The sequence below is a fragment of the Larus michahellis genome, chromosome 31 (genome assembly GCF_964199755.1).
Source record: "Larus michahellis chromosome 31, bLarMic1.1, whole genome shotgun sequence".
Classification (NCBI taxonomy): domain Eukaryota; kingdom Metazoa; phylum Chordata; class Aves; order Charadriiformes; family Laridae; genus Larus; species Larus michahellis.
Window position 1 is genome coordinate 131,323 of NC_133926.1, and position 13,392 is coordinate 144,714.

General features: G+C 62.2%; 2 protein-coding genes across 8 annotated transcripts; one reads left to right on the plus strand and one right to left on the minus strand.

Annotated features, from left to right (window-relative positions):
* Nucleotides 1-322: 322 nt before the first annotated feature.
* On the minus strand, nt 323-13,364 carry FAU (FAU ubiquitin like and ribosomal protein S30 fusion). Of its 7 annotated transcripts, none has more exons than XM_074568055.1 (17): nt 13,211-13,356; nt 12,473-12,771; nt 11,904-12,029; nt 11,097-11,215; nt 10,843-11,010; nt 10,115-10,310; nt 9,926-10,033; nt 9,651-9,815; nt 7,930-8,056; nt 6,773-7,041; nt 5,879-6,063; nt 5,704-5,778; nt 4,940-5,066; nt 1,010-1,090; nt 769-913; nt 618-673; nt 323-502 (listed from the first exon to the last, which is right to left on the minus strand). In XM_074568055.1, the coding sequence occupies exons 1-17, from the start codon at nt 13,305-13,307 to the stop codon at nt 377-379; spliced, it is 2,469 nt and encodes an 822-aa protein (XP_074424156.1). In that variant the 5' UTR covers nt 13,308-13,356; the 3' UTR covers nt 323-376. The 7 variants fall into 7 exon arrangements, with proteins under 7 accessions (XP_074424156.1, XP_074424155.1, XP_074424159.1 ...); XM_074568054.1 differs by having other exon boundaries at nt 13,199-13,331; XM_074568056.1 differs by lacking the exons at nt 323-502; nt 618-673; nt 769-913; nt 1,010-1,090 and adding an exon at nt 4,612-4,858 and having other exon boundaries at nt 13,199-13,364.
* MRPL49 (mitochondrial ribosomal protein L49) lies at nt 2,286-4,646 on the plus strand. Its single transcript, XM_074568064.1, has 4 exons — nt 2,286-2,417; nt 3,001-3,187; nt 3,724-3,848; nt 3,951-4,646. The coding sequence occupies exons 1-4, from the start codon at nt 2,346-2,348 to the stop codon at nt 4,086-4,088; spliced, it is 522 nt and encodes a 173-aa protein (XP_074424165.1). The 5' UTR covers nt 2,286-2,345; the 3' UTR covers nt 4,089-4,646.
* Nucleotides 13,365-13,392: the final 28 nt, after the last annotated feature.

The window sequence follows — 13,392 nt, forward strand, 5'->3', positions numbered from 1 at the left end:
GCAGCACTCGGGTTGCTCCGCCCCTCGCCGCCCCTCGGGTGTTTCCGGCAGCGCTCGGCTATTTCCGCCCCTCCCCTATAGAGCCGCTCTCCACGCTCCATTCCCCTCATTACCACCCCACACACCCCTAGTTAACGCTAATTAACCCCCTCCCTCTAACGAGGGCTCATTAACCACCACCCCCAGCTGCTCGCGGACCACCGACATCATCCTAAACCCCCGCAAGGGCCAGTTTCAGCCCCTGACCCCTTCAAACTCCCCCGAATCCCCTGCCCCCAAAAGCCCCTGAAAAGCCCAAAAACACCACTCAAAAAGCCTCAAAACCGGCAAAATGGCCCCAATTTTGTTGCTGTTCACAGAAGCTGGGGGAGGGGTCTCAGGAGTTGGCGTTGGGGCCCTTCTTCTTGCCGAAGGTGGGGACGACGTTGACGAAGCGGCGGTTGTACTGCATGCGCCGCTTGGCTCGCCCCGTCTTCTTCTTCTTCTTCTCCTGCTTGGCCACCTGCGAGGAGAGGGGAAAGGGGGGGAAAGTCAAGGGGGGATCCCCAAAACCTGAGGGGTTCCCTGAAGCTGGGGGGTGGTCCCTAAAATCAGGGGGAACCCCCCCAGACACTCACCTTGGGGGTCTGGCCCCTCACTTTGCCAGCGCGGGCGAGGGAACCGTGGACTTTCCCTGGGGGGAAGGAAAAATGGGGCGTTAGGGGGTGCAGTTGGCTCGTTAAGCTAATGAGCGCCCTGATAATTAGCTGCTCCCCCCAAAAAACATACCCCCCAGGAGGCGGGTGGAGAGCTCCAGGGTGGCAAATTCGGGGAGGGGGCTCTGTCCCAGCACGGTGTCATCGTCCAGGGGGGTCCCACCAAAGCTCAGCACTTGGTCCTCCGGGGGGACGCCTGCCAGCGCCGCCACCTGCGCCTGGGGGGGGAAACAAGGACATGGGGAGGGGGCCAGTCACCCCAAAAAGGGTCTTATTTCAAGGGGGGGACACCCCAACTTCCCCCCAGAGCTCACCTTGATTTGGGCGATGGTCTCGGCGCCGGAGACCTCAATGGTGTGGAGGGACTGGGCACGGATGAAGAGCTGCATGGTGACCTGGGCGGGGGGGAATTTGGTTTAGGGGTGACCCCCTCAAAAAAAAAGGGGATGCCCGAGAAAAGGGGGACAATGAAACTGCTGTTCCTGTTGCCCATCCCCAGGTCAAAAAACGCCCCAGGGTGCAGCACTGGGGGGGTCTCCTCCTGCCCATCCCTCTGCCGGGGGGGGGGCGGGGTTGAGAGTGTTTTGGGGGGTTGGGGTGTTTTTTGGAGGACTGAGGGGTTTCAGGGCGGGGGGGGGATGTTTTGGGGGCTGGGGGGTGTTCCCTTCAACTACTCCCCACCCAAAGGGACTTTAGCACCTGGCAAAGGGCCTTGGGGACAAAGGGCTATGACACCGGGTAGGGGGGGAGGGTGTGTGCATGTGTGTGTGACACCAGGGGGTGACACCGGGGCGGGGGAATGCCCCAGCAGTGATGCTGGCAGCACCCTCTGGTGCCCCCCTGTTTCTTGAGCCCCCCCTTGGCCTCTCTCGTCCCCTTTGGGTCCCCCCGCAGCCTCCCATAACTCCCCCCAGCTTCTCCCAAGGCCTCCCAGCACACGGCAGTCCCCCCAAGCCCACCCTGCAGCCCCTCCAAGGCCCCACAGCCCCCTAATAACCCCCCAAGGCCTCACAGACCTCCCCCACAACCTCCGCCCGCCCCCTAAGCCCTCACAGCCACCCCCACAGCCCCCCAATAACCCTCCAGCCTCCTCCAAGGCTTGTTAGGGCGCATCCCCGCATCCCAGGGGCGCCCGAAGGCCTCACGGCCGCCCTTAGCCCCCCCCCAAAGCCTCACAGCCGCCCTCAGGGCCCCCTCAAGGCCTCCCAGACCCCTCCCCCCAACCTCTACCCACCCCCTAAGCTCCCACAGCCCTCCAATAACCCTCCCGCCTCCTCCAAGGCTTCCCAGGGCGTCACCCCGCACCTCAGGGGCCCCCGAAAGCCTCACAGCCACCCACAGGGTCCCCCCAAGGCCTCGCAGCCGCACTCGGGGCCCCCCCAAGGCCTCGCGGACACCCCCTCACGACCCCCACCCGCCCCCCAAGCCCTCGCAGCCTCTCCTCAGCCCCCCAATAACCCTCCAAGCGCCCCCAAAGCCCCTCAGGCCCGGCCACGGCCGCAGCCCCACCTCACCGTCTCCTCAGCCGCCGGCAGCGCGCAGCAGAAAGGGCGACTCCGCGCACGCGCCAGGGCCTCGACGGCGGCGGCGTGCTTACGTCACGCGTGCGTGCGTGCGTGCGTGCGGCGTGAGGGAGGGGGCGCTGCCAAGATGGCGGCGATGGCGGCGCTGGGCTGGCGGCTGCGGGCGCTGGGCCGGGCGGTGGGGTGCAGGGGAGTGCAGGTAGGGGGTCGGGGAGGGCACGACGAGGGGGCGTCCATGAAGGGGGAGGGATCTGGGGGGCTGCTGGGGGGGACAGGGAGGGATTTGGGGGGCTGTCGGGGGGGGTATGGGGCTGAGGAGGGGGGTCCTGAGGGGAGATAGTGGGGGGGGGCTGTGGAGACGGAGGTGGGGGGGGCCCGGGGAGGTGGGGGGACCCAGGGAGGGGTTGAGGGGGGCTCCTGGGGAGGGGGGAATTGGGGGGACCCCCAGGGATGGGCGATGCGGGGGGGGCTCCAAGGGGGGGATTGGTGTGACCCCGGGGAGGGACGATTGGGGTGGGGGGGGGCTTTTGGGGAGGGGGCATTTGGGGTGACCCCGGGGAGATGGAGAGGAACTGGGGGGGGGGCTGCTGGGCAGAGGGAGTGGAAGGTGCCGATGCGGGGAACGGGGAGGTGAGGGGGTGGTTTCTGGGGGGGGGGGGTGAGATTTGGGGGGACCCCCAGGGAGAGGCGACTGGGGGGGCTTCTGGGGAGAGGGAGGGGGAATTGGGGGTCCCTGCTAAGGTGTGGGGGTACACCCTGCTGACCCCCCCCACCCTTTCCAGAGCCATCCGGGAGCCCCCCCCGTCCCCCCCAGCCCCGCTGAGGCGCCCCCCGACCCGCACCCCCCCCAGCTGGAGGAGTCTACGGCCGACTACGCCTTTGTGGAGCGGCTGCTGCCCCCCACCCGCATCCCCGACCCCCCCCCGCACCCCACCTACCCCACCCCCTCGGGCTGGAGCCCCCCAAAAGGTCAGTTTGGGAGGGGGGCAACACTCCCTCCCTTAATACCGCCCCTTATTGCCCCCCCCAGAGCAAAGTGGTGCCCCTAAGGCAGTGCCAAACATTGAGGGGGGAACATGACGGCCTTGGGGGGGGTCCCATGGGGGGTATTTATCCCGGGGGTGGTGCTGGTGGGGGTGATGGGGCAGCTGTTTACCCCCTGGGGGGGGTAGTAATGGGGATATTTACTCCTGGGGGGAACCTAGTTATTCCTGTGGGAGATGCTGGGGGGAGGTTATTTGCCCACAGGGAGCAATTAAGGGGGGTTATTTACCCCAAGGGGGGGTGATGGGGGGCTAATTACCCCATGGGGGGAGCTGTTGACCCAGGGGGGCGGGGGGGGCAACAATACGGATATTTACTCCTGAGGAAGGGAAGTATTTATTCCCAATGGGACAAGGGAGCAATTGAGCGGGACTATTTACCCCCGGGGTGGGGGTAATGACCCCGGGGGGGCGTTTATATACCCCTGTGGGGGGGCTGCAGTTGTTGTTTGCCCCCTCCAGGCCCCCCCCCAGCCCTGCCGTACTTCGTCCGTCGCTCCCGGCTCCACAACCTGCCCGTCTACCGCCGCCTGGTCAAGGGCAACCGGCGCCTGACCGAGCTGCGGCACGTCGAGGGGGACATCTGGGTAAGGGGAGGGGGGTGCAATTTGGGGGTGCGGGGAAGGGGAGGGGGTTTTTGGGGTGCTAACGGCCTCCTCCCCCCCCCTTGCTGCCCCCCCCCCCACCAGGCGCTGGAGCGAGAGCTGCGGGCGTTTTTGGGGGTGCCGGATCTGGAGGTGCAGGTGAACGAGGTGACGGGGAGCCTGCAGCTGAAGGGACACTGGGAGCGGGAGCTGCGGGACTGGCTGCTGCAGAGGGGCTTCTAGCACCCCAAAATACACCGGGGGGGCCCCAAAAGGGACTCAGGAGCGGCGGGGGACCCCAAAACGGGGGTGGAGATGCCCATGAGGGTTGGGGGGACCCCCAAAACTGCCTCACACGTGGCAGACACTCCCCCGAAACGGGATGGAAAGCGTCTCCCAAGCCGTGGGAGGGACCCCAAAACAGGATCGAAGCCGCGGGGGACCCCGAAATCGAGTCAAAGGCCTTCGCGAGTGGCAGAGACTCCCCTGGAACGGGATCTGAGCAGCAGGGGACCCCGAAACGGTTTCGAATGCACCTGCGAGCAGCGGAGGTGCCCCCGGAACGCAGGGGGACCTGCTCGCGCGCGGCGGGGACACCCCAAAATGCAAACCCCCTCGTGAGCGGAAGGGGCCCCCCCCCAAAACATGATGTGAACCTGCTCCTGAGTGGGGGGTGCCCCAAAACGGCATCGCCTCCCCCCCACGAACCCCCCTTTTGGCTGGAACAAACCCCTCCGGCGAGCGCCAGGATTCTCCGAAACCAAAATAAACGCTACCGGCGAGCACCGGGGGCTCCTCCAGCGCCGCCTCTTTATTTATTTACATCCCACCACCCCCCCGGGGCGGGGCGGGGGGGAGGCAAAAAAATGTACAGAAATGTGGTTTTCCTAAAGGGAAGGTTTAGAAAAGGGGGTGGGGGTGACGTCGGGGTCCGGGGGGTCCCCGGCTCAGCTTTGCGAGTAGTACTGGTTGTAGTTCCACGGCGTCTGGTAGCTGTAGGCGCCGTAGCCGTGCTGGGGGGACGCGGGGGGGGCCGTCAGCGTGGCCCCCACCCCGTCCCAGCCCCAGGGCTCCCGCCCGGCCCCCCCACTGACCTGGTACCAGTAGTTGTAGGCGGAGGGGTTGGACCCCATGTCCCCCCCCGTGCCGGAGAAATTGAGGGGACCCAAAAGGCCGGAGGCTTCGTCGGGGCGGAGGCGTTTGTCATCGGGTTCGTCCGAGCTGGGGGGTGGAAAGGGGTGAGATGGGGGGGGTAAAAGGGGAGAAAGTGGGGGGACGAAAGGGGGAATTGGGGGGACAAAGGGGGAGAAAGTGGGGGGATGAAAGGGGAAAAAAAAAAGAACAAAAAAGCTGAATTCACGGGGGGGTGAAAAGGGCAGAATTCAGGGGGATAAAAGGAGAAATTGGGGGATATAAAAAGGGTGAAATTGGGGGACAAAAGGGAAAATGTGGGGATAAAAAGGAAAATCAAGAATAAAAAGGGAAGAAGCTGGGGGGAATAAAAGAAGTTGGGGATAAAAGGGGTGAAATTGGGGGATAAAAAAAAAAAGAGAAGTTGGGATAAAAGGTGGGGGAATAAAAGGGGTGAAGCTGGGGGACAAAGAAGAGAACTCCAGGGGATAAAAAGGAGCAAAATGGGGAAAACGGGGAGAAGTGGGGGGATAAACCGGGGTGAAACTGGGAGCCAAGAGGGGTGAAGTGGAGGCGCAAAAGGGGAGAAGTTCAGGGGATAAAGGCGGAGAAATTGGGACGAAAAGGGGTAAAGTTGGGGGATAAAAGGGGAGAAATTGGGACAAAAGGAGGCAAAATCGGGGGAGGAAGGTGGGGGATAAACCCGGGGAGGACAGGGTGCCCTCACCCGTTCTCGGGGGCCCTCTTGCGCGCTGCGTGCTGTTTGAGGATCTTCTGGTGCTCGTCGTAAGCCGTCAGCAGGCTGCGGGGGAGCGACGGGGGGGGGGTGAGCAGCCCCTTCTGGGGGGCCGGTGGGGCTTTTTGGGGTGTTTCTTCCACCCCCCCCCCCCCAGATACCCAACCTGTGTATGCTGGAGCCGAAATCCTCGAGGAACTCAACGCGGCGCTGGGAGAAGATGAGCTTGGCTTCGTCGGGGAGGGGGCTGCGCAGCGCCCGCTCGAAGCAGCTCATGGTGTTGCCTTCGTTTTGACGGACGTCGGCCCCGAATTCCATCTCCAGGAGGTTGGCGTGGAGCCGGGCGTTGTCCTGGACCCACCGCCCCGTCAGACTGGGGTTCTGGGGTCCCCAGTGGGGTTTGGGGAGCCCCAAGTGGGACTGGGGGGTCCCGAGAGGGGTTTGGGGACCCCCCAGTGGGACTATGGGGTCCCAAGAGGGGTTTGGGGACCCCTTAGAGGGGTTTGGGGACCCCCCAGCAGGACTGCGGGGTCCCGAGAGGGGTTTGGGGACCCCTTAGAGGGGTTTGGGGACCCCCCAGCGGGACTGCGGGGTCCCGAGAGGGGTCTGGGGACCCCCGAGAGGCGTTTCGAGAGCCCCAAGATCATCCGTGGGGCCCCAGGTGGGATTTAGGGTGCTGTGAGTGGATCTGTGGGGCCCCAGATGACATTTGGGGAGCCCCGAGTGCGTCTGAGGGCACCCGAGATGGATTTATAGAGCCCCCGTGGGGTTTGCCTGGGCCCCAAGGGGGGTTTACAGACCCCCCAAGGGGGGGTTTGTGGGTCCCCAAGGGGGTTTTGTGGGCCTCCAAGAGGAGCTTACAGAGCCCCAGTGGGGTGCGTGGGTGCCCAGAAGAGGTTTGTGGGGTCTGTAGAGCCCAACGCGAGACCTCCGGGTCGCCAAAACCACATCCGAGCCATCAGCACGTTTCCAGGGAGCCGAAACCCCATCCCACCCCCCCCCAGCCCCGGATCAAGCCCTGGGGACCCCCTAAGCGCCCCAGGGAGCCTTTCTGCCTCACCGGGTCCTTTTCCAGGGCCTCCACCAGCACCTTGCGGGCTTTGCCCAGGTTCTTCTGCACCTTGCAGGCCTGCCGAGCCAGTTTGACGGCGTAGAAGGAGGCGAGGGGCAGCCCCTCGTTGGCGCGCATGGCCTCCAGCAGCAGCGCCTCCGCCTCCTCCAGGTTTCCCTGCCGACGTTCCAGGCTGACGCGGCGCAGCCGGACCATGGCCAGACCCGGCACCACCTCCTCGAAGCAGCGCAGGATACGCCGGGCTTCGTCCAGGTTCCCTGGGGAAGGCGGAAGGGGGGTTAGGGGGTGTCACCGGGGGGGTTACAGCATTCCCAGGGGTGGTTAGGAGGGTCCCCAGCAGGTTACGGGGTCCCTGGGGTGGCTGTGGGGGTCCCCAGGGTGGTTAGGAGGGTCCCCAGGGGTGGTTACAGGGGTCCCTGGGGTGCTTGTGGGGGTCCCTGGGGTGGTTACGGGGTCTCTGGGGTGGTTACGGGGTCCCTGGGAGTGGTTAGGAGGGTCCCCGTCTGGTTATGGGGGTCCCCAGGGGTGGTCACGGGGATTCCGGGGGGTTACAGGGGTCCCCGGGGTGGTTGTGGGGGTCCCCAGGAGGTTACGGGGGTCCTGAGAGCGCTTAGGAGTGAAACGTGGCGTCTTAGTTCAAAAAAGAGGCAATTTGGGGGCCAGCCATGGGCCCCTGCACCCCACGACAGAGCATTCTGGGGTGAAACGTGGCCCCCACACCCTGAAACATTTTGGGGTGCTGTACGTCCCCTCAGCCCCCGAGAAAGAAGCAGTTTGAGTGAAATGGGGTGTTTAGCCCCAAAGCGAAGCATTTTAGAGCGAAACGCTGTGCGTCAGCCTGAGAAAAGAGCACGTTGAGGAGAAACGTGTCACACCACAACCCGAAAACGGCAGGTTTTGGGGCAAAACGGAGCATCTCCCCCCAGAGACGGGGCATTTTGTGGCGATAACGCGTAGTCTTCGCCAAAAAATAAAAAAGCACTCTGGGGCGAAAAGCAGCACCTCGGCCTGAAAAGGGAACGTTTTGGGGCGAAACGTAACGTCTCATCCCAAAACCAGAGTTCCGGAGCGGAACGTGGGGCGTCTCGGCTCAAAAACGGGCCGTTTTTGGGGGGGGGGGCCAGCGCGTTTTGGGGCCGACTCACCTTGTTTCTCCTCGAAAGCCGCCCAGAGGAGGTGGATGTTGGGTTTCCTGGGCAGGTGGTACCCGCAGGCGCGCTGGAAAACGCTCCTGGCCCCCGCCACCGTGTGGTTCTCCAAGTATTTGGTGTACTGAAAGGCGAAACAAAACCGGGGGGGGGCGGAAAAAAACAAAAAACGGGGGGATGACGACGACACACACACACACGCGACACAGAGAGATGGAGGCGTGAGCGTCCCCCCCCCTGCCCGGCCGGGCGGGGGTGCGCTGGGTCGGGTGGGGGGCACTCACGTTAAGGCCCCTCTCTTCCGAATTTCCTGCGCCCTCTTAAGCAGGGGGAGGTGCCGCGGGCGGGGGGGGGAAGCAGCAGCGGGATTTAAAAAAACGGGTGTTAGAACGGCGGGGTTTGGTTGGTTTTTCCCCCCCCACCCCCCACCCCCAAGAAATGAGTTAAAATCAGCCCCCGCCGTCCGGTGCCGGGGGGGGGGGGGAAGTTGTAAAAAACCAGCCCAAATGAACCCGATTTGGAAGGGGGGAGAGGAGCAGGGGGGCAGCTGGCTCCCCCCTTCACCCCCAGTCGCAGCCCCCTGGGAGGGGGTTTCTCCTTCTATGAGGGTTTTTTTTCGGGGGGGGGGGGGGGGGGTGTCTTTGGGGTCGTTTTTTGGGGGGGAAAGTGTTTATTTGAGGGGGGGAGTCGGGGTTTTTCTTTGGGGTAGAGGTTGGGGCTGGGGGGGTTTCACTTGGGGTGCAGTTTTTCTTCCCTGGAGTGGGGGTATTTTTGGGGGGGGATAGGTTTTTTTTTGGGGGGGGAGGGAGGAAGGTTTGGGTTTTGGGTGCTGGTTTTCTTTTGGGGTGTTTGTTTTCCTGGGGGTGGGTTTCTTTTTGGGGTGGGGTCGTCTTTTAAGGGCGGGATTGGGAGGTTGTTTTCTTACGGTCGGGGGGTTCATTTGGGGATGGGTTTTTTGGGGGGGTAGGGTTTGAGGGTGGGTTTTTTTGGGGTGGGGGGGTTGTTCCTTTGGAGGGTGTTGGGGATGTTTTTTTTGGGGTGGGTCTTTTTTTGGGTGGGGGGGGGTTGGGAAGTGGGGGGCGTTCGGGGGCTTGTTTTTGTTGGGCGGTTTATTTTGGGGGGGGTTGAGGCTGGGGTTTATTTGGGGGGTTTCTTTTTTGGGGTGTTTTTTTTTTGGGGGGGTTAGCAGAGGGGGTTTGAGGATTTTTTTTTGGGGGGGTGCTTTTTCTTGGGGTGAGGATTTGGGTTTGTTTATTGGGGTGGGGTTTTTGGGGGGTGAGGGCGTTTGGGGGGGGTGTTTTTCTTGGGGTGGGGTTTTTTTTTTGGGGGGGGGATGTTGAGGGTGGGAGGTGTTTTTTCCCAGGGTGGGTTCTTTGGGGGGGGGGGGCAGGGTTTTCCTTGTGGCTGTTTCTTTTTTGGGATAGATTTGGGAAGGGGGGATGTTTTTTTTTGGGAGAGGTGAAGTTTTTTTTGGGGGGGTATGGTTTTTTTTGGCGTGGATGGAGGTTTTTTTGGGGTGGCAGGGTTTTCTTTGGGGGTGTTTCTTTTTTGGGATAGATTTTGGGGGGGGGGTGTGTGGATTTTTTGGGAGAGGTGTAGGTTTTTAGGGGGAGGTGAAGGTTTTTTGGGGGAGGTGGAGGTTTTTTTGAGGGGGATGGGGGGGCGAGGGGATCCAGCTGCGGAAGAAGGAAGGGGGGGGTCCGTCGCGGGGGTCTCACCTTGATCCAGAACTCCTCGTAGAGGGCGCAGGCGATGACGCAGCGCTCGAAGAGGACGATGGTGCGCTCGTGCGAACCGGCCGCCATTTCGTAATCCAGGTAATCCCGCCAGTTCCGCAGCTGAGCCCTCTCCAGCGGCTTCACGTGGAAATAGGGACGCTTGATCTACCCGGAAAAATGGGGGCGCAGGTGTGAAAACAGGGCGACGGCATTTTTTTTTTGGAGGGGGGGGGAATCTGTAGCGATTCCAGGGTGGCTGATCCAACCCTACGTACCCCGTCCTCAAAATTCCAGCGTTTGCTGACTTCCGCCTCGTTTTGAGTGTAGATCTGCTGCCGCATGGAGATCACCAGCTCCCGGATTTTCTCCTGGTCTAAATCCTCCTGGGAATTAAACGTAAGGCGGGTGGGAAACAGGGGGGGGGTCCCCAGAGAATCCCCCGGGATCCCCCTTTGGGTGCCTACCTGGGCATCGGCTGCGGCCGCCGCCGCCGCCTTCCCCTCCACGCCAGGGGGAAGATCCTCTCCCGGCGGCGCTTCTGTCGCCTCCGGCTCCGGCGGTTTGGGCACGGGATCGGTGGCCAGTTTGGATTGGACCCAGAGAAGCTCCTCCGGGGACAAGATGTCTTTCGGGGGATTGTGGAGGACATGCTCCTTGAACCTGGGGGGGAAACGAGGGTCTGAACAGGGGGGACACACCACTGCATGTTTTCTGCGGGGATGTTTCATTGCCACGAGCATCTTCCACAGAGAGATTTTATCACCGCGGTATTTTCCGTGGGGGTATTTTGCCCCCAGGGGTATCTTCCCCCTACGGTCATTTTCCAGGGGGACGTTTTGCCCCCGGGATATTTCACAGCCAGGGTTATTTTCCACGGGGGGATGTTTTACCCCCATGATTATTTTCCACAGGGAAAAAACGGGGCACTTACCACTGCGGGGATTATTTTCCGCAGCAACGCTGTGCCCCTGTGACTCACGTTTTGGGATATTTTGGGATATTTTACCACCAAAGGTATTTTCCACAGGGATATTTTACCACCACGGATAGTATTTCCATGGGGTATTTTGCTGCTGTGGTTATTTTCCGCCGGGATATTTTGCTCCCAGAGTATTTAACTCCCACAAGTATTATTTTCCGTGGGATATTTTGCTGCTGTGGGGGTATTTTCCGTGCTGGAGCGGGTACGTACTTCTCCCAGTGATGGTTGTAGAGCTGCGTGGGCATGGAGAGGACGCGGTCGTAGATACCGGTGACGGCTCGCAGGTCTCCCTGTTCCCGTTCCCACTCCACGTAGAGCTCCCACAGCTTATCCGAGCGGAAATCCATGCCGGCCGCCGCCACCGCCGCCTCGAAGACGCTAACGGGGAGAGACGGGGAGGAGGTGGGATGGGCAGCGGTGAATGCCAACACCAGAGCCGTTTGCCGTCTCCCCCCGGCACTTACCTGCGGATTTTTTGGATGGATTCGGGAAGATTCATGTCCAGGGTGGACTGGAGGTAGGAGATGTAGTGGATCCACAGGTCCATGCTGAGGGGGATGGACTGCAGCCCCCGCTCAAACACCTGCCGGGGGGACACCGAGGTCACCGACTGTCCCCCCACAGGACGGGGGGACCCCAAAGGGTCGGGGTACCCAGCCCCGCACCAAAAAAAGACAGTGAAACAACCCAGAACGCCTCCAGCAGGGCTACAAACGGCTGCGAAAACACCCCAAAATGCTTCGGAAACACCATTTTGTTGGCAAAAGCATCGAAGAAATGGTGCGGAGACCCCCAAAACACCCCCATCTGCCCACCAAAGAGGGGAAACCAGGCAGGTGACACCCCAAAACCAGTGTGGGGACCCCCAAAGAACACCGAGACCCCCATTTGCCCTTTAAAAAGAGGTGAAAACAGGTGGGTCACACCCCAAAACATCATGATAACCCCCAAAACACCACCTTCTGCCCATGGGACAGGGGACAAAAGGGGACGAGGGAGGCCCGAAGGGTTGCGATACCCAGCCCCATGCCAGAAAATGGGGAGAAACAACCCAAAATGCCTCCAACGGGTATGGAAACAGGTGTGACAACAGCTGGTAACACCCCAAAATGGTTCGGAATCCCCATTTTGCCAGCAAAAGTAACATAGAAGTAACGTGTAGACCCCCAAAACACCCCAGGGACCCCTAAAACACCCCTGTCTGCCCACCAAGGAGGGGAAAACAGGGGAGTGACACCCCAAAACAGTGTGGGGACCCCCCCACCCCGCACCTCCTCGGTCTCCCGGCTGCAGTCGAAGCGACGCTCCATGTCTGCGTATTTTTTCCAGTAGCCGTAACAGTAGGGGTAGTGCGCGAAAAAGGCATCAAAGGCTTTGCGGGCGGCAAAGAGATGGTTCTGCGGAAGTTTTTGGGGCAAAATCAGGCATTTTTGTAACAATAACAATAGCAGTTTAGTATTAGGGGTCTTCTAATAATCTATTTATTAACTGAGGTTAATGATTACACGGGAAGAACTATCTCTGTCATGAGAAAAACCAGCCTGGGGCGGTGGAGATTTCCATGAGGTTTGTGCTGGGGCGAGTTTTAATTAAGGTTTTAACAAGGTCGGTGGCTTGGGGTGAGTTTTAATGAAGGTTTAACGGGGCCAGAGACTTGGGCTACGTTTTGACAAAGACTTTAACGGCGCCGCTCACTTAGGATGAGTCTGAATGAAGATTTTAATGGGGCCAGCAGCTCAGGCTGAGTTGTAACGGAGGTTTCAACGGGGCTAGGGGATCAGGGCAAGTTTTAATTAAGATTTTAATGGGGCCAGGGTACCTTAATGAAGACTTTAATTACCTCTTGCTCGACGTACTGCAGGAGCTCGGTCCATGCAGTGAAATCGTGGGGGTTGTTGCGCGCCGCCAGCCAAAACTTCTCGAAATCGAGGGGGTAAGTGAGCGGGGGCTCCTCTGCGGGGGGCTCGGGGTCCCGGGGGGGCGGGGGCTCTTCGGGAGCGGCCGGGGGGGGCTCCTCGGGCTCAGGGGGGGCGATGGCGGCACCATTGCAGCTCTGTGGGACTGGGGGGGGGACGGCAGCGTCGCTGGGCTCCTCCTCGGCGGGGCTGGGGGCTGGGGGCGGCAGCTCTGCCACGGGGGCTGGGGGGGGGACACGATGATGCACCGTTAACCACGGGTGCCCCCACGCCATGGGTTGGGGGGACCCAGGAGCCTGAGCGGGGTCCCTTGAGGGGCACCCCACAGCCCTGAGACCCCTCGGGGGGACAACCCACAGCCCTGGCGCCCCCCTCCACCATCCCCTGGCCCTGCCCCCTCCCGCTTTATGCTCCACCGCGGCACCCCGACCCCATTCCGCCCCATTAATCTCCACTCGCAGCGCCTCCCACCCCTCTACGTCCCCCTGCCCCACAGCCCCCCATCGGCCCCAAACTCCCCTCCCCACCTCGCCCCCCCGCCCAATCCCCTCAGGTCCCTCGCCTCGCCTCGCCTCACTGCGCCTCACCTCAGCCCCCCAAAGCCCCCCCCACCTCCCCTCCCGCGCCCGCCAGGCCCTCTCTCCCCCCACCTCCCGCCTCACCGGGGGGACCGGTGCCGCCGTCCCCGCCGTCCCCCAGCGCCCCCTCGGTCCCGCCGCGGCCCGGGCTGGCCGGAGCCTCCGGCCCCTCCGCCGCCATCTCGTCGCGCCGCCGGCCCAGCGCGCAGGCGCCAAGCGGAGGACCCGGATGAAGGAACCAGCGAGGAGGCGGCGCCGGGGGGCGG